Raw genomic sequence first — 19,846 nt, forward strand, 5'->3', positions numbered from 1 at the left:
TGTTAGCCAAATTCCCCAAACACATCAAATGTGAACTAATCATTTCTGTTTCCAGTACAGAACCCAAAGGATGTTGCGCATGCGTGGTCAACACAAAATGAACAAAGTGCTCTCTGAGACAACTCGGTAGTCCGGAGTCATATTAAAGATTTGTTCAAAATGAACCCATCACTACACAAAAGGTTGTAGGTTACCAAAAAATGGAGGCCAGTAGAAAGGTCCTAATGTTGTTACTCTTTTATTGTCAAAATATACTATTATTTATTTATTTATTTATTGTAATTAAGGAAAACCACGAGGTAATAGGATTGCACACAAAATTGATATTTAAAATAGTTTTACAATACCACAGTGAAGTGAACTATAGTATGGAAGCTTGTTTCCGCTACGGGATAAAAAAATGTAAAAGATAATTGCGACTTTTTATCTCAAAATAACTTTTTCAATTGCGAGTTATAATGTCAGAATTGCGAGATATAAACTCACAATTTCGAGAAATAAAATTAAAGATATTAAAGATTAAAGATATTAAAGACAGATTTAAAGATATTAGATATCAGACAGCATTTTTTCTCACAATTCTGACTTTTTGTCTTGCAATTGCGAGTTTACATCTCGCAGTTCTGACTTCTTTTCTCAGAATTGTGAGAAATAAACTAGCAAGTTATAAGTCCAATTCTGATGAAAAAAAGACTGATCTCAAATATGAGTTATAAAGAATTGCAGAATTGAAAAACTCATAATTCTGACTTTATAACACACAATTGCGACTTAATATCACGCAATTCTGAAAAAAGTCAGAATTGTGAAATAAAAAGTTGCAATTACCTTTTTATATATTTTTATTCAGTTGCGGAATCAAGCTTCCATAACATAGCAATATTACAGTAAATATCAATTTATCAGCATATTGTGATATTGTTGATTTTCATTGTTGGATACACATTCAAGAGGAGGGACAATCGCCAGTCATCATTAATTTTATGTTTTTTTTAAACTGCCTACTTTTTCATGCTTAATTATTGTTTTGTAGATAGTAGTTTATAAAACATATTTAAAACCTAAAACATGAGATGTGCTTTTGAAAAAAAGTAATTGGACAACAATTTGTACCCTATTCATGGTGCCTAAATTAAACTGACATTGTTTTGAATGCTCTTGCTGACTCATAATCAAAAGGTTATTCTTTGATGTAACATACAACCTTAACCACAGAAGTGGCCCCACCCATTTCTCTCTCAATGTGTGTGTGTGATGAGAAAGGAGGAAGGTTTGTGTTTGTGTTTGTATAGAGAGGATGAGAGGTGTGTGTATGTGGTTATACATTAAGGTTATATATTAGTCTCAAATGGGCTTCAGACAAGGGCTAGAACAAACCGTACTGTTATGTACATTAACAACGTCCATAGGAGTGTCTTGCACACAGAGCTCCTGGTACAAATCAAAATGCCATTCAATTTCCTGTCTCCCTCTGTTTCTATTCTTCTCTCTCACACACACACATGAATTTGAACTATGCATGTTGTTATTGCTTGTTAAAGTGCACCATTAAGTCAAAGTTGGCATGATTTTCAAAGACCTTAAGGAATTATGATTTGCGTCACTGAACGCACGGCCCATACAAAAGATTTAGGGCAGAAGGGAAGAGTTGAGAAGCCTACTTAACTGGAAGTGAAGTTGGGACGGATGACAGAAAACCAAGACTACAGTACAAACTACTGCTCTCATGCTAACTCTAATTGGACACCACAGTGATGTCTATAATCATGCCTATTATCCAATCTTAAATCTACACGGGCATCTTTATGCACAGTCTACTTCAGACATCAGCACACAGCCTTCATGAATCAGAATATTTGCTTATTGAGTTTTGCGTGTGAAGAGGGCTGTTTAGCATTCACACTGCTGTTGCTCACTATCAAATTCACCATATGTTTAACCAACGAGCAGCTGGATGCTTCACCTGGCTTTGATGCCATGGGAACGTGTCTTGCATCACCTTTGTGGTAATTTGAGCGTAGGCCTACATTTTTGGATTTATTGGTAAAAAACTGCAAAATTGGCCTTTTTGAAGATCAAGTTTTAGTCTTCACTTTTTGCAGAATAATACTAAAACATTTTATTGTGCTCAATTGTGCGTTCCGTCCAAGGAAAACAATGGCAGCCGCTTGACATTGTTAAACTAAATATCATAACTGCAAGCTTGCATTCAGATCTGCATCCATTTTTTATTGCAACGCTGAACGCACACTTAGGATATTCACTTAACACGTAATTGTAGCTTGAATGCTATCAGTTGTCTGTTATAGTGCATTAGCAAATGTTTCACATTATATTATTTGCATGTTCTTAAAGTCAGCATTCAGTTAAAATTGTGATAGTCTTTTCTTTCCTGTTGTGATGTATATTTGAGTGTAACGACTTCTCAAACAAGAACAAAAATAGGGTGGACTTGATTTTGTCCATGAGGAATCGATTGGATGGTTGTGATTTGCTATTGGTCAATCTCTTGTGAGTGACAGATTGCCCCTCTTTCGCGCCAGTATAAGAGAAGAGAAGAGATTTCGTTGTGAGAGGTAAAGATATTTTGATTAAAGATTACGAGGGCACATGAATTAAAAAAATAACAATGATACATAATTTATCATAAACTGCAATAATCCATACAAACTTTAAATTGATTTCATGGTGACTTTAATATTCATTATTATTCATATTAGCTCAACAGAAACTGAGCTGCTGACCATATGCAACCTCAGAGAAGACGTGAGCAAGGGAAGATGTATTTGAGCGCAAGTTAATATTGTTAATTTGACAAAAACATTAACTTTTAGCGTGTTCCTAATCTCAGACCTTATTGTTGTTAAGGGTTAGTTCGCCCAAAAATGAAAATTCTGTTATCATTTACTAACCCTCATGTTAGCAACTCAATCGCTTTATATGATGAACAGATTTATTTAGGCTTTTATTCACATAGAAACATTGATCAGCGAACATAAACTGAAGCTCAACTGAACATGCTTGACACATGAAATCAAACCTCATTGGTTCTTGTTGAAGCTCAAACGTGCTGCATAACACGAGAATGAACCTCATTGGTTCTTGCAGAAGATCAAACGTGCTGCATAACATGAGAATGAACCTCATTGGTTCTTGCTGAAGCTCAAACGTGCTGCATAACACACGAATGAATCTCATTGGTTCTTGTTGAAGCTCAAATGTGCTGCGTAACACGAGAATGAACCTCATTGGCTCTCGCACGTCAAGTAAACATGCTTGAGCGTCGATGAATGTTTATATGTGAATAAAAGCCTAAATTAAATCTGTTCAACATGTAAAGTGATCAAGTGTCTTCGGAAAATTTGGACTAAACCGCTCAATTCATTTGGATTCGTTTTAGGATCTCTTTATGAATTGTTTTGAAGCCTCAAATTAGTAGTTGCATGGACTGTCAATGGAGGGACAGAAATCTCTCAGATTTCATTAAAATATCTTCTTTTGTGTTCTGAAGATGAATGAAAGTCTTATGGGTTTGGAGCGACATGAGGGTGAGTAAATGATGACAGAATTTTCATTTTTGGATGAAATAACCTTTTAAAAAGCCAAATAGTTCCTACGCCCCAGTACAATAAACATTTAATCCAGAAGGAGTTAAGAGGATACCGTGTTAAATGTGAGAAATATGCACTCACTGCACCCAATGGGCTCAAACTGCTCCCTTGGGTGCCTGATGGCTTCTAAGACCAGGCCAAAGTTCACACCCCACCTCTGGGTATATGGCTACTCTGTTGAGTAAACTGTGTTGAACCCTCTGACCTGCTGTGGGGTCTGAGGCTGAAGGATAGAAGCCAGTGTTGGCTGCCCTCCACAGGCTGGGAGGTCTGGCCTCTGCAGTGGTGAAGTCTTGCCGTCTGTTGGCGGTTCTTGTGCCTTGTGGGTAACCCATCCTGTTTGTTTAGCAATATCAAACCATGGGTTTACAGAAACCCCATGGCAATGCTCAAATATTATTCCACACCTTCCCACGGACGAGAGAATAAAGTGAAACTAGGCTATATTCTAACCAAGCAGAACAACATAGGTTTGGAATCATGCGAAGACAAGGGCGAGGGGTTGTGGGAGCAATCTTGCGGAAGAGATTCTCTCTGTTCATGGAACCCTTGTATTTTTGGCCTTACTGAGAGTCTAAAATGAACCATTATGTGTCAACATTATTTTAGACAGTGGGAATTTTCCATTGTGGTTGAGGGCCAAATTGCACTTCTCCCGTGCATTATGCTTGACGGGCATCACATGACAGTAATGCATTGATATGAGAGACCTATTAAAAAAACTATAAAACTTAATTTAAATTTTATTTTGTTTCATATATTTTTAATTGAAAAAATGGTTTATCTGATAAAAAAAGCTAAAATCTTCAACTGCTTTGTCATCTTCATCTAGTTTAATTTATATACACACTTACACAGGACCATTTTGAACCATTCAGGCTTTAGTAATGAACTATTATTTCAATTAGTTAGTTAGCAGCGCAACCTATTGGTGAAAATATTGAACTTCAACTTCAGGCAGTATTTTAGGTTGTTTAGAGTGGCATCATTATTATCAGTAACTAAAACAAAAATAAACGAAAATTAGAGCGAAAATAAGTATTGAAATTACTCACTTCAAATAAATAAAAACTGAAAAAACAACAACAACAACAACAAAAAAAAAAACTAGTAATATTTAAAAATAAAAATAAAAAAATACAAAAAGAAATGACAAAAGCACATGGTCAAATTACTAAACTATGAAACTAATTCAAAATATTACTTAAAACTATATAGATAATACTAAAATAACACTGGGTGGCCAAATCATTTTTCAGTCAATTTTGTTTAGTTTCGTTGTCATTTATTTATTTTCTGACATTTCTGTTACAGAACCAAACATCCATATAGTCTACATAAGTCTGCAGGTCTCTCTATAAAAAAACAAAAAAACAAAACAGAAACAAACAGAGTGATCAGGAATTCTGTACTGCTTTCATAATTATTATTTTTTTCCCCAAAAAAATATGTTATTTGAATACTTACATAGACACTGTGATGGAATAACTGTAATCCCATACAAGTGTGACTGCTGAATAGGGACATAAGATGTGTTTTTCCTATTGATTTGATCTATCACCAGTATCCCATCTCTGTAAGGACATTTTCATCATGAGTAAGGAAACACTGAGCCAGCCAGATCATGTTAATTAAAATCCATAGAGCTGCAAGGATAATGTGTCAGAGACTCACCTCTCCCAGTCAGTGTAGTAAAAGTGGCTGTTATAGATGGCCAGGCTGAACGGATATTCCAAAGCATCCTGGAACACACGTCTCTGAGTCCCATCTGGAGATATGCACTCCAGTTTCTTTGAGCCTGGGGATTTAGTTGACTTTAATCTTAATAATACACTGCATTGTAACAGTCATGTTCAGTGTTGGTTTTGTTTTCACTCTTCTGGATGCCTGAGTTCTTGACATTGTTTGTTTGATACTATGGTTTCTAATTAGTTACACACCTGTTCTTTGTTTTGTTGATCATCATTTACTGGGTATAAGCCCATAGTTTTCTCAGTTCTGGGTTCATCGTCGTCAATGTTAAATGTAAAGTTGCTTTATTCATACTCCATGTTCATTAAAGTCTCTAGTTTTATGTTATTCCTGCATTTTGCTCTTATTTGGGTTTAACTACACAGTACTCGTGACAATGCCTTATATGTAGCTGATAAAGTCAGATATTATATTTTAAGAAGACTCGTACCTGCATCTGCCCAGCACAGGTGATTTGTGGTGAAGTCCAGTGTCAAGGCATTGGGCAACATGAGACCCACTTGCACCAGGATTTTCCTCTTATGTCCCTCTAATGTTGAGCTCTCAATTTTGGGAGCATCACGGTTCCAGTCGGTCCAATATAAGGTTCTGAAGAACACATACAGTAGATTAATACTTTCAAACAAAACAGGTAAGTGAATATATTGATGTTTATTGCAGTAATACAGAATGAAGATGTCAATGTATATGCTCATTATTATACAAAATAAATAACATACACTACCATTCAAAAATTTGGGGTCAGTAAGATTTAATTTGAAAGAAATTCAGTGAGGATGCATTAAATTGACAGTAAAACAGTAAAAGTAAAGAATTTGTTTATGTTACAAAAGATTTATATGTCAAATAAATACTGTTCCTTTGAACTTTCTATTCATTCTAGTATCCTGAAAACAAATGTATTACTGTTTTCACATAAATATTATGCAGCATAATTATTCCGTATTCAACATTGATGATGATAAGAAATGTTTCTTGAGTATCAATTAACAATAATAAAAGGATTTCTGATGGATGAGCACAAGAGACTTATTAAATTCTTATTGACCCACAACTTTTGAATATTTCTAGTTCAGCTATAAAACGTTTCGGTTACTCACGTAACCTCTGTTCTCTCTAGAAGAGGGAACGAGTATTGCGTAGTTAGCTTACGCTACGGGAAAGCCTTTCTTTCTCGAGATACTGAAGCCAAAAATTATCCTTAATTTTTATAATCTTGTCAACGCAGTGCGGCAGCCTGCAGACCTAGGGCAAGCTAACTAGCGTGCCCATTGGCTGCCCTGCGGCAACTGCAGCAGCCTACCGCTGAGCCCTTGGCGTGACGTCACGACCAATGAGCGCGCTTGGCGCGCTTAATGCGTCACAGCCCGCGAAAAGGGGTGTGGCTTAGCGTATATAAACAGGGCTCGGAGGCTGCTTCTCTGGTTTCTGTCGCATGAAGCGAAATGAGCTCGTGGCGCGAGCACGGCGGGCTACGCAATACTCGTTCCCTCTTCTAGAGAGAACAGAGGTTACGTGAGTAACCGAAACGTTCTCTTACGAGAGGTTCTCTCGTATTGCGTAGTTAGCTTACGCTACGGGAACGCCCTTGTCAACGCCGTGCGCGCCCAGCATCCACTGAATGAGTCCCAGGGAGAGCCCGGGGAACGTGATAGCGGAGAGCCGGGCAGCCCGAAGAGGGCTAGCGCCGTACATAAGCACACACTAGGGGGTTAGGAGCGGCACGGCCGGTCCTAACTGCCAATTCCCTGTATAGTGCAGCTCAACCAGTAGAGCTAAATCACACAACGTAGCCCGCGCACAGATAGTGGGCTGGCATACGCGAGACTTAGACTGATAAGACTTTCGCCTGCAAGGCGGGAACATCCAGGTTGTAAAACCTAACAAACGTGGAGGGGGAGGCCCAGCCTGCCGCTGCACAAATGTCATGAATGGGAATCCCGCTGGACCATGCCCACGACGAGGCCATGCCTCTAGTGGAATGAGCTCGAACGCCCAATGGGCACTGCAGGTCTTTAGACGCATAAGCAGCAGCAATAGCGTCCACTATCCATCTGGACAGGCTGTGTTTCGAGGCGGCGAGACCCTTGGTGCGCCCACCAAACGAAACAAAGAGCTGATCCGAGCGCCTGAAAGCGGCGGACCGTGAAATGTAGTTTCTCAACGCCCTGACCGGGCAGAGGAGATTACTATCGGCCTCGCTGCCGTGCGTCGGCAGGGCTGAGAGGGAAATGACCTGTGCTCTGAAGGGAGTGCCCAAAATTTTTGGAACGTACCCATGCCTCGGTCTGAGAATGACTTTGGAGTCATTAGGTCCGAACTCGAGGCACGCGGCGTTAACAGATAACGCGTGAAGGTCTCCCACTCGTTTGACTGACGACAGTGCTATCAGAAAAACGGTTTTGAGCGTGAGGTATTTCATATCCACAGTTTCCAAGGGTTCGAAGGGATGCGCTCTCAGGGCCTCCAAGACCAGAGAGAGATCCCACATAGGAACCGAGGGGGGTCGCGGGGGGTTCATCCTCCTGGCTCCCCTAAGGAAGCGGATGACGAGCTCGTTCCTTCCTAATGCGCGGCCCTGCTCAGAAACCGAGAGCGCTGAAATGGCCGCAACATAGACTTTGAGCGTGGAGGGGGACCTGCCCGCGTCCAGTAGCTCTTGAAGGAAACCCAGTACTCGCGATACCCCACATGTCTGTGGATCGAGCCCCTTAGCAGTGCACCATGTGTTAAACACTGACCATTTCGACATGTAGAGCCGCCTCGTAGAGGGGGCTCTAGATTGTATGATCGTGTTCATGACCCCGTCTGGCAGATTAGCGTGTAATCGTTGAGGCTCCACGCATGCAGAGACCAGCGCTCTGGATGGGGATGCCATATCGATCCGCGTGCTTGAGAGAGGAGGTCTCTCCTCACCGGTATCGGCCAGGGGGCTGAGTCTGCCAGCTGTATTAGATCCGGGAACCAAGCTTGGTTCTCCCAGCATGGGGCTATGAGGAGCACTGAGTGGCGCGCTTCCCTGATTCTCTCGATGACCTGAGGCAGCAGAGAGACCGGGGGAAAAGCGTACAACGGGCCGCTGGGCCAGATCTGGGCCAGCGCGTCCTCGTTCTTCGAGAAGAACTCTGGGCAGTGAGCGTTGTCTTTTGACGCAAAAAGGTCGACTTTCGCTCTGCCGAACCGTCGCCACAGTGACTGGACTGTTTGGGGGTGTAGAGACCACTCCCCAGGGGGAACGTTGTCCCTGGACAGTCTGTCGGGGCCCTCGTTCAGGTGGCCAGGCACATGCGCGGCTCTCAGCGAGCGCAGAGAGTGCTGAGCCCACACGAGGAGGCGTTCCGCCAGGGTGCAGAGCATCTTTGATCTGACACCGCCCTGGTGATTCACGTAGGCCACTACCGATGTATTGTCCGTACGGACTAGAACATGGTGACCGTGGAGGAATGGGAGGAAGTGTTTGAGCGCTTTCTCGACCGCGAGCATCTCTAGACAGTTTATGTGTAGGAGATTCTCCTGGTCTGACCAGCGGCCATAGACCGGTCTGCCTTCGAAGAGCGCTCCCCAACCTAGGTTGGAAGCGTCTGTCGAGACAACTTTCCGGTGTGAAATCACTCCCATAGTCACTCCTGTGTGATACCATTCGGCTGCCAGCCAGGGCTGCAGGGCTGAAATGCATCCCTGATTCACTCTGACTCGCAAGCCGCCGGCCGCCCAGGCTTGGTGGGGCACGCGCATTTTCAGCCAGCGTTGGAGCGGGCGCATGCGCAGTAAACCCAGCTGGAACACTGCTGCAGCTGAGGCCATATGCCCCAGGATACGCTGGAATGTCCTCAGCGGAACCCGGCTGCCTATTTGGAGGGATGCGGCGAGAAGGCGGATGCGGCGCGCGCGCTGCTCCGACAGTCTGGCCGTCATAGCCACCGAGTCCAGTTCTATTCCAAGAAAGGAAATTGACTGACGGGGTGATAGCGAGCTCTTGGTCCAGTTGACCGAGAGACCCAGCTCCTCCAGATGGCTGAGAAGCGCTGTTCTGTGAGACACAAGTTCCGTCTCTGACTGCGCTAGAATAAGCCAATCGTCCAGATAATTCAGTATTCGCATTCCCTGTTTCCTCAGGGGAGCGAGGGCCGTGTCCATGCATTTCGTAAATGTACGGGGTGCCAAAGACAGGCCGAACGGCAGGACTGTGTACTGATATACTCGACCCTCGAAGGCGAATCTCAAGAATGGCCTGTGACGGGGAGTTATCTGGATCTGAAAGTATGCGTCTTTTAGATCGAGAGAGATAAACCAGTCTCCTGGGCGAATCTGCGCGAGGATTTTTCTGGTTGTGATCATCTTGAACGGCCGTCTCATGAGGGCTTTGTTCAGATGTCTCAGATCTAAAATAGGTCTGAACGCTCCGTCCTTCTTGGGCACGAGGAAGTAGCGGCTGTAAAAGCCCGACTCGCTCAAAGAAGGATGAACCTGTTCTATAGCCCCTTTGCGCAGCAGCTTCGCTATTTCTGCTTGAAGCAAGTGCGCCGCTTCTGAACTCACTCTCGTCTCCGTCTGTGCTGTATAGCGCGGAGGGCGACGAGCGAATTGAAGCGAATAGCCGTGTTTTATAGTTTTCAGCACCCATTCTGACGCGCCCTGAATCGCTTCCCATGCTTCCGCATGCATAGCTAGGGGTCGAATGGTCTCTGGGCTCAGATCGCCGCGCTGCGCGGGATGGGGAGCCTGTATCAGAGAGAAAGGCGCGGCGCGCGCGCCGCTGGTGCTCGAACACGGGGGCTGGTAAACAGTATTGGCCGACTGTACAGCGTTCAGTAGCTCGGTCCCATCGGATGGAGCGTGATTTGCTGTCAAACAACCCAGGCGCGAGAGAGGCGTGGGGATTATCATGTCTACAAGTGAGTGCGCGTGCTCGTGAGCGGGCGCAGGGTTTACACTTATGACACGGCCAGTGTTTGGGAGCTTTAGAGGATCCGTGACCCAAGGTAACTGGCTGGCAGAGCGAGCAGCGGGTAGGTGTGAGCACAAGGTTGTGGGCACATTTCCTACATTTAATACTCGAGCGGCTTGCGACCGCTTTATGAGAGAGCGCTCTGTACGCGTTACCATGGGGACCCTGTTTGTGTGAAGCAGTGAGCACATGGGAGTGGGCACATTTTCTACACTTATAACACCCTCGGCTTGAGCCGCTGTTGCCCGGGGTAACCAAGTGGCAGAGCGAGTTACAGGTAGATGTGAGCACAGAGTTGTGGGCACATTTACTACACTTATTACTCGAGCGGCGTGTGACCGCTTTATGAGAGAGCGCTCTGAACACGTTACCATGGGGATCGTGTTTGTGTGAAGCAGTGAGCACGTGGGAGTGGGCACATTTTCTACACTTACAACACCTTCGGCCGGAGCCGGAAAGCCCGAATTTACACTCTTTCTGAGATTTATTTGGGCCGCCGTAAAAACGGCGTTTGTGTGCAGGCGAGCGAGTGGTATTACTGGCTCGTTGGCTGCGGTGTAAGCTGCTGCAGTAGCCTGCACTGAGGGGACTGACAGAGCTGGGCGTTTTGATGGCGGTCCGGCCGCAGCGGGACTCAGCCATCTCTTCCTCCCTGCGGGTGCTAGGAGGACTTCGCGGGCTCAGACTTCAGCGTTATCTTGGGACGCGGACCCCGGGGGGGCGGCGGTCTGTGACGGCTGGTCGAGCGCGACCTAGGGCGGCCGCCCTGGCGTCGCTGCGAAGTGGTTGGTGGCCGAGACGAGCGCTGTGTGGAGCTGCGCGCAGGAGGCTGAGCTTGAGAGCGGCCTGCGGCTGGGCTCGAGCGGCGAGGCAGGAAGAGATTCATAGCCTGCGACGCCTTCTGCACTTCAGAGAAGCGGTCCACAATCCCGCTGACCGCAGGGCCGAAGAGGCCGGTGGGCGAGAGCGGGGCGTTGAGGAAGACAGCGCGTTCTGACTCACTCATATCCGCCAGCGTCAACCATAAGTGTCTGTCGATGACGGTGAGCGCGGCCATAGATCTGCCGATTGCTTGTGCAGCGGTCTTAGTAGCACGGAGCGAAAGGTCCGTCGCGCTGCGCAGATCTGTTAAGGCTGTATGATCCGAGCCCTTCTCGTCCAATTCGCGGAGGAGGTCGGCTTGCAGGATCTGAAGAACAGCCATCGAGTGCAGGGCAGAAGCAGCTTGGCCGGAGGCGGCGAATGCGCGGCCGGCGAGAGCTGATGTGGTCCTGCAGGCTTTAGACGGCAGGGCAGACTTTGAGCGCCATCTAGCAGACGGCGGGCAAAGGTGCGTTGCCACCGCTTCCTCAACGGAAGGGATGCCGGTATAGCCTTTCTCGGCGGCCCCGTCCACCTGGGAGAGAGCCGAGGAGACAGACGAGCGGAGTCTAGCGGAGAAGGGCGCGTTCCACGACTTCGACAGCTCCTGGTGGAGCTCAGGCAGGAAGGGTGCTGACCTAGAGGCTGGCGCTTGGCGGCGGCTAGGCAGAAAACACCCGTCGAGTCGGTTAGGCGCGGGCTCCTTGGGTGGGGACCAGTCCAACCCCAGTCGGTCGACCGCTTTGGTGAGGAGGCGGATAAGCTCCGCGTCGACACTGGAGCGGGACCTGCCAGACTCAGGAGTCGAGGAGGCGGAGCGGTGAGAGCCCGACCACTCCTCGCTGTCCGAAGCAAGCAGAGAGCAGCTGTCAGCGGCGTCATCTGCTTCATCCCCTGAGGCGACGGCAGTGCGGGCAGTAGCCGGCCGCTGCGCGTCGGTGAAGGGCGGGGGAGAAGGAGAAAGCGAGGCTCGCGGGAGGGGCTCCGGCGAGCGCTCAGCTATAACCACCGGCTCTGGAGGCCTTTGAGAGCGGCGTTTCTTCTTACGCGGCCCTGAAGAGGCAGCCGGGGAAGGTGGAGGATCGTCAAACATGGCGAGTCGAGCCCGCAGGGTCGACATCGGCAAGTCCTCACACTGTTCGCAGCCGCCCGAGGAGAGGGCGCGGGCTGCGTGGTCGAAGCCCAGGCAGAGAGCGCAAACCACGTGGCGGTCTCCATCGCTGAGCGGGGCTCTGCACGAGCCACAGGATGAGCGAGGCATTTGCAACAACGCCTCGCGCTCTTTTAGATGCAAAAGTGTGTCGCGGGGCGAACACACAAACACATACAAAACAGAGCAGTAAAGGATATGATCGCCGGATAGCGAAGCAGGCAGGGAAAGCTGAAGGCGGCGAAGGCGGCCGGCGTCCTCAGGCTGAGATCCTCGGCGTGCTGGTCGCTTGTTTCGACGGCGGCTTCCTCAGAGAGCAGCGATGCGAAGAGCTTCGCTGAAAAGACAGAAATCAGAGAAGCAGCCTCCGAGCCCTGTTTATATACGCTAAGCCACACCCCTTTTCGCGGGCTGTGACGCATTAAGCGCGCCAAGCGCGCTCATTGGTCGTGACGTCACGCCAAGGGCTCAGCGGTAGGCTGCTGCAGTTGCCGCAGGGCAGCCAATGGGCACGCTAGTTAGCTTGCCCTAGGTCTGCAGGCTGCCGCACTGCGTTGACAAGATTATAAAAATTAAGGATCATTTTTGGCTTCAGTATCTCGAGAAAGAAAGGCTTTCCCGTAGCGTAAGCTAACTACGCAATACGAGAGAACCTCTCGTAAGAGAACTCTAGAGGGCGCAGGCTGATAGGTCCATCCCATTTAGTCAGGGAACAGACTCACAGAGAGATGGTGAATACACAATCAAGTAGTTTATTTACAAGCTTTAGTGCACAAGGTGAGTATTTCAGAAAATATCAGCTGATGAGAAGACGAGGAACAGTCCAAGGTCAGGTGAGCTGCACCACACACACACGTACCAGAATGTTGCTGTCTTCAAAGATTTAAGTACATGTATCCTTCACTTACAGGTTTATGAAACAAACACAAGGAAAACTGGAGACTGGAGAGAGAATTCAAGGAGATGAAGATGTGGAGACAATCACAGAGGTAAGTTTCATAGTACAGAGAATAGTCCAGTGCATTAGATAGTCCAAGTCGTAGACCAAACAATCATGAAGAGTGTGGTGCAGGCTTTAAAGGCCCTCTGAAATCAAAATTTAATTTTTTTAGCTTTTGGTATGAATATGTTAGCCTTAAGGTTATGAATAAGCTGGTGTGTTCCAAAGCAATGACAAAATTTGCATTTAGGAGATATAAGCATTCAAAACGTACAGTCCCTTACCTCCGCTAAAATGGATGAAGGATTTTTAAGACATCACCACGGACTTCAGCTTCTCATCACATCTTCTGTCCAATCAAATGCTCTCTAGAATCTAAAGCTCTGCCCCTATGCTATAAATACCACCTGGCCAAAGCGACTGTTGACACTTCACAGAGCAATATGGGTTGGAGGTGTGTGTTCGGTTGCTCAAACACTCAAGTTTTATTCCGTTTTCCAACTGTACATTGGTTAAGAATGAAATGGCTTGAATATATTCACACCTCTACTATTGAATCCAACGTATCATCAGCACTCGTAATCGCTTCCATGGTGCTGTCAAGTATGACTTGCAGTCTATGAGGTAAACTAAACGCTATTGGCTGTTGGAAAAGTGTGAGGAGCCATTCAATATGTCCCACCTTAGCTTCCTGTTTCAGTGGAAATTATGTTAACGCATCATACAAAGCTGTGCCTTCCAAGGTGACAGGTGATTGTGACAGTACTCCCCCCTTCGCAGAAGGAGTGACCTCACGCCAAAAAGAATCACACCAGGAGGGCGGGTGTGCGCCATGGTGTTGGATGAGATGACCGGTAGGGAGCAGGTGAGCAGGGCGGTGCTGGCAGGATGGTGCTGGCGGTGCAGGAATCCAAGAAGGAGCAGTCTCTATGGCCATGACAAGGGAACTATGGACGTCAGAGCTCAAACCACTGGGGTTAGGAACGGCCTTCGCGCGTTCAGCAGATTGAGTTAAGGAGTCTGCGCCATCTAGAGTTTCATGACAGAACTTTGTATATTAAAATACATAGACAGCAAATTAAGGATTTTGATTTCATCTCACTAACCCACTCTTAGCGTCCACAATGATGGCTCTGGGATTGACCAAATCAGAATCAATCAGCACTTTTCTGTTCCTGCCATCCAGGCCAGATGTCTCAATCTTGTCTTTCCCACTGTCCACCCAGAACAGCTTCCTGTGCACAGTGTCCACTGCAATTCCCTCTGGCTGGACCAAGCCTGAAATTTCACATTGTATGATTATGGAATCTGGGAGTCAGTTGCATAAACTGCTGAGACTAGTTTTACAAGTTATTCATAAAGCAAATAAAAAAATAATAATAAAAAAAGTAAATTGGTCTAATTTTTGAATCCGAAAAGTTAGACTGATTACCCCTTGCTTATACTAGTTGGTCAGACTAATTGTTAAGACTCAGTCACTTAGTGGCTATAGTCTCCAACTCTCCATAATGGATGGATGGATGGATGGGTGCATGGATGGGTGCATGGATGGATGGATAGATAGATAGATAGATAGATAGATAGATAGATAGATAGATAGATAGATAGATAGATAGATAGATAGATAGATAGATAGATAGATAGATAGATAGATAGATAGATAGATAGATCACCTTGGCTGATAATAGCCTCTGGCTGAGACCCAAATACTAAGACCACTCTGTTAATGGTATGTCGTCCAAAATCTGTCCAATATAACATGTTCTCCTGACAGTCATAGTCCATTCCAATCACAACGGAGTCCTGTAATGATATACAAGCATTATTTTTCACGATTAATTAGAACAAGAAAGCAATAGGTTTTGAATCTGGATATAATCACGTATTGTGGTTAAGAGGGTCTACCTTTAAGGCCAGTAAAACAGTGGATTTTTCTTGAACTGGGTCTGTTTCATCAAGAGGAATGACTACAATTTGTGAGGCTTGTGCATAAAGGATAGCAGGCCCTGAAGGGGAGGAGCTTATGACAGGATACGTCAATGCATTATTCAATGGGGGGGCATCACCTGAGATACCTGACAGGTAAAAAGAAGAGACATTATAATATGACAATCTAGGGCTACACGATTTGGGAAAAAAAAAAACATATGGTGACTGAGTGAAACCTGGAAACACTGGTGAATGGTGAGATATTTTGCTAAATAAAATGATCCTGTCAGAAGAATTGCGCGATAACTTTATTATTTATTTTTCCGTCTGAATCATCTCAGTTAGCTTTTGGGAAAATTTCTCATCCACACTGAAACGTTGGAAAACGCCTGAAAACGCTAGTGTGGACGGAGAGCGCTTTTAAACGAAAACGCCGTTATCAAATGTATCGGATTAATGTAGACGTAGCCTAAGTCGAGAAGTACTTCAAGAGTGTACAAAGTAACACATTAAAAAGTGTTTTAACCCCAACAAATTAATTGAAAAATATTATTAAAAAACACTCACATCAGTTACTGCCATATTTAAAATTGACAGGGTCACCCCCTCATGGGGGCAGCCATATTGAAATCTTTCTAAATTTCTAAATCACATGAGGTCCCCAGATAATACTAATCCAAAGCAAATAGGGCTTTAGTATTCTGCCTGTTATCAGACTTTTGTTGAAATTCAGGGCTGTCGCTAGAGGGGAGAAAGGTGGTGATGATTCTAGGGGCCGCCGTCATTTGGGGAGCCCCTGCGATTTGGTTTCGGTATTTTCAGGGTAATCAGTCCAAAAATAACTTCATTACTCACAGGGGGGCTTTACATCATTGTAGGACCGGGTTCCAATAATTTCCACGCCTTGGTGGTCCACACACCAGCAGAAACTGCTGTTGCCGTAACATTGCACAGGCTGGAAATTCCCGTGAGCGTCACACAGGGGCATGTAGTCCTCAGGGGACGGCTGACCATTATAGTGACTCATGAGTGAAAGCTTCCAACGCTCGCACACAGTCTCCACACGGGGAACCAGGGCAGCTGAGTAAGAGACACAGTACACACTGTCAATTTTACTGAGTAATGTTTCTTTTGGAAAACACTGTAAAGACATTTTCCTAAAATTCTTTAAATTCTGTGACCATTGACCGCATCCATATATATATATATATTGCCTCAATGAATGACTATGTGAGCGTTAATTACAGTTAGGCCGTCCCATGATAATTATGTCATATATAGTTGGAAGTGCATACCACTCCCACAACACGCATGCAATTCAACAGTGAGGAACAGGAAGTGTGTCCTTGTGTTTTTAAATGCCTCGGATTTTTTGGCAACATATTGCAACTTTTTTTTTAACAACCTCAATGTCAATGAACTGGGATATTAGAGCAGAATAAATATCTAAATACAAACAAAATGCTAGACTCTGTTGAGATTCACCATATGTATGTGTAAAATAATCATGTTAAAATATAATCTCAAGTTTCTCTGGGGAACGCAAAAGGTTTGCAAGAGAGCGCAAGCATTCGAATATGTTTTTAGGGGCTCCATATCCAATAAATTTGATTCTTTAAAGAATAGAAAGTTCATTAGAACTAGATCTATTTGAAATAGAAACCTTTTTATGTACATTAATACTTTTATTCTTGAAATCATGCATTAAATTGATCAAAAGACAGTAAAGAAATTTTACAGAATATTTCTATTTCAAATCAGTGCTGTTTTTTTTACTTTCTATTCAAAGAATCCTGAAAGAAACTGTATCACCGTTTCCACAAAACTGTGTTTTCAAAACAGATGATAATTGTGAGAAATCTTTATTGACCATCAAATCATCATATTAGAATGATTTCTGAAGGATCATGTGACACTGAAGACTGGAGCAATGATGCTGAAAATTCAGTTTGATCATGGGAATAAATTACATTTTAAAATACATCATAGAAAACAGTTATTCCCAAATTGTAATAACATTTCACAATGTTACAGTTTTTAATGTATAATAATAATATGAATGCAGACTTGGTGAACATAAACTTCTTTCAAAAAGTTTTCCCAAACTTTTAAATATATATCCTAAAATATCAACCTGATCCTAACAGACCATGAAGGGATGAGACTACAAATCCATACCTGGCTGATCACAGTTGGCATGTACTGTGCCAGGCATTGTCCTGGTACCCACTCTCTCCTGACCTCTACTGTCCACACACCAGCAGTGTCCAGTGGTGCCCAGGCACTGCAGGGGTTTGTACTGCCCTTTCTCATCACACTGAGGAATGAAGGCTTCCAGGCCACGGTACATGCGTAGACTCTCTTGCAGACTGTCTCTGTGTTGCTGGCACACAGTTAATGAGGGTTTGGGCTTCTCTAGTGTAGAAATAAACATAGGACCAAAGAACATGTATGGGAATTCAGTACATGCAATGATGTGATTAATCTAAGTCCTGGAACAAGAGATGTTGTTCCGGGAACATGTTCTAGTTGTTTTCAACCACATCATGAATGATTAAACAACACATTTGTTTTCGATTGGTTTATAAAGCGACAATGAACATAATATTTGACTTGATCTGTTTGCTGGACTTCTTCTGTGTTATAAGCAAAGAGAACAGTCTGTTACTGAGCTGACAGGGGAGGAAGCATTGTGTGTTGCTTGATAAATGTGTGGTTTACGTGGTGGCTGGCAGAGAAAGCCGTCGCCCTTGTATTCAGGCCAACACTGGCAGTGGAACGAGCCCTGGGTGTTGGAGCAGGAAGCAAACGGATGACAGAGCTGCAAAAAACACTCATTGATATCTGCAAAAGAAGAGAATGATGGGCCTCAATGATTGCTGCTAATGCTGATTAACTGCTGATTTTTGGAACAGCACCCTTTCTAGCATGATATTTCTTAACCCATTATTGACAGAATCTTCCGTAATTTAAGACATAACACTTCTCCGGCAATATGCGATATGGGTTGCACAAGAGTACAGGATCTCCAGATCAAAACACAGGTGTTTAAGGCTATGTTTAGACAGCCAGCAAAAATCTTTTTTTTTATCCAGATTTTATCCAGATGGGTTTTCAAAAGTCTGGACAGAAGAACAAAACAAAAAACAACAACAACATAAATCAGATTTTTTTTCCAAATCTGATTCAAACCACATTTGGAGGCGGTATGAATTATGATTGCAATCAGATTTTTACAGATGTGTCTCAGCCTGGATGATCTGGCCGCTCAAATGCGACACACAACACCGAAATGTTCATACACACATTACAAAACGCAGAACACTTACCCACACACACATGCAAATCGAGGTCAAACTCATAGCCAGGTTCACAGTGGCAGTGATGTCCACCCGGCATGTTCACACACTCAGAGTGAGGACCACAGGAACTGAGCCCATCAGCACACTCATCTACATCTGGATCACAGATTCAAAATCCAAGAGAGCCCTTCAGCACTTTAACTAGGCAGTCATTTATTAAAGGCATCAGAAGATGACACACAGTCTCTAAGGGAAATAGAGATTAAGCATTTGGCTCAATGTCAAAATATAACAAAGATAAACACTGAAAAATCTGTACCATAGCAGTTGCGTCCATCCCCATGAAAGCCCATGGCACACTGACAGTGGTACTGAATACCGTCCCCTGGCAGACAGAGGGCCATGGGGTCACAATGGTGCTTCCCAGTTGAACAGGGGTTCAACTCCACAAGCCCAGGGAGCTCACCTGATAACATACAGATAAATAAGTCTTCAAAGTCCTCAACAAGAACCAGAATTATGTAAAATAGAACTAAGAATGACCCACATTGTAGAATGGTTTGATTAACAGTATGTTCTAACCTCCTACAGGTCCCACTTGGTTGATTATGGCATATCTAAGGGTGGTTCCTTCTGTGAACGTGACCATCAGATGCTCCACATTCACCTGCTGAAAATCCGGTATGGTCCATGGGCCATGCTCACAGTTACGGAAACTTACATTCTGGTGTAGCCTGTAAGAGAACGCCTCGGATCCACCATTTTCTGACACCACCATGTACTCTTGCAGTGATGATGATGTCACAACTGAGCCAGAAACAAAATACATCTCCCATAATGCTCAAAGAACACATATTAAAACACTAACTTTAGACTTGAGTGGCTTATTGCTTTTAAAACATGTGACAGCTCTATGATAAAAGACACAAATGTCCAATAAAGAGTTACATTTGTTAATTTTTAATCATTATTGGAATAAACAATTCTTCAGGTAATATAAGAGAATATCTGATGTATAAGAATTCAAGAATTTGATGGGCGAAGGGGTGGTGCTGTTTAGTCCAACATAATTGACATTCAATTATTTTGGACAAAAAAGGACATTTTACTGTTTTGCTGTGTATCCGTCACAGTTCTGTTCAATTAGTTCCATTTTCATGGACTTTTAGTTTGTTTTTCAGTCACATGTTCTCTTTTGTCTTAGCTTCCCGCCAATCATTAGTTTCTATGGACACTGATTAATCGTCACAGCTGCTCATCATTTAGTTCATTATCTGTCTATTTATGTTCCTCTGTTTGTATCATTCATTGCATAGCACACTGTTTCGTATTGTTAGATTGTTGTTTGCTTTT

General features: G+C 44.4%; 1 protein-coding gene across 1 annotated transcript in view; it reads right to left on the minus strand.

Moving 5' to 3' along the window:
* Nucleotides 1–4,600: 4,600 nt before the first annotated feature.
* The window catches only part of nid2b (nidogen 2b (osteonidogen)), a gene marked incomplete at its 5' end in the record, with an annotated part of 28,502 nt that continues 13,256 nt past the window's right edge, over nucleotides 4,601–19,846 (minus strand). Inside the window, 13 exons of the mRNA XM_081379478.1 lie at nucleotides 4,601–4,966; nucleotides 5,079–5,185; nucleotides 5,286–5,409; nucleotides 5,794–5,951; nucleotides 14,369–14,540; nucleotides 14,936–15,065; nucleotides 15,168–15,337; nucleotides 16,047–16,271; nucleotides 17,370–17,606; nucleotides 17,913–18,035; nucleotides 18,521–18,649; nucleotides 18,813–18,959; nucleotides 19,076–19,300. Coding sequence (XP_081235604.1) covers nucleotides 4,965–4,966; nucleotides 5,079–5,185; nucleotides 5,286–5,409; nucleotides 5,794–5,951; nucleotides 14,369–14,540; nucleotides 14,936–15,065; nucleotides 15,168–15,337; nucleotides 16,047–16,271; nucleotides 17,370–17,606; nucleotides 17,913–18,035; nucleotides 18,521–18,649; nucleotides 18,813–18,959; nucleotides 19,076–19,300 — 1,949 coding nt within the window. The 3' untranslated portion in view covers nucleotides 4,601–4,964. The remainder of the gene's footprint in view (nucleotides 4,967–5,078; nucleotides 5,186–5,285; nucleotides 5,410–5,793; nucleotides 5,952–14,368; nucleotides 14,541–14,935; nucleotides 15,066–15,167; nucleotides 15,338–16,046; nucleotides 16,272–17,369; nucleotides 17,607–17,912; nucleotides 18,036–18,520; nucleotides 18,650–18,812; nucleotides 18,960–19,075; nucleotides 19,301–19,846) is intronic.

The sequence above is a fragment of the Scardinius erythrophthalmus genome (genome assembly GCF_964197995.2).
Source record: "Scardinius erythrophthalmus genome assembly, chromosome: 11".
NCBI lineage: Eukaryota > Metazoa > Chordata > Actinopteri > Cypriniformes > Leuciscidae > Scardinius > Scardinius erythrophthalmus.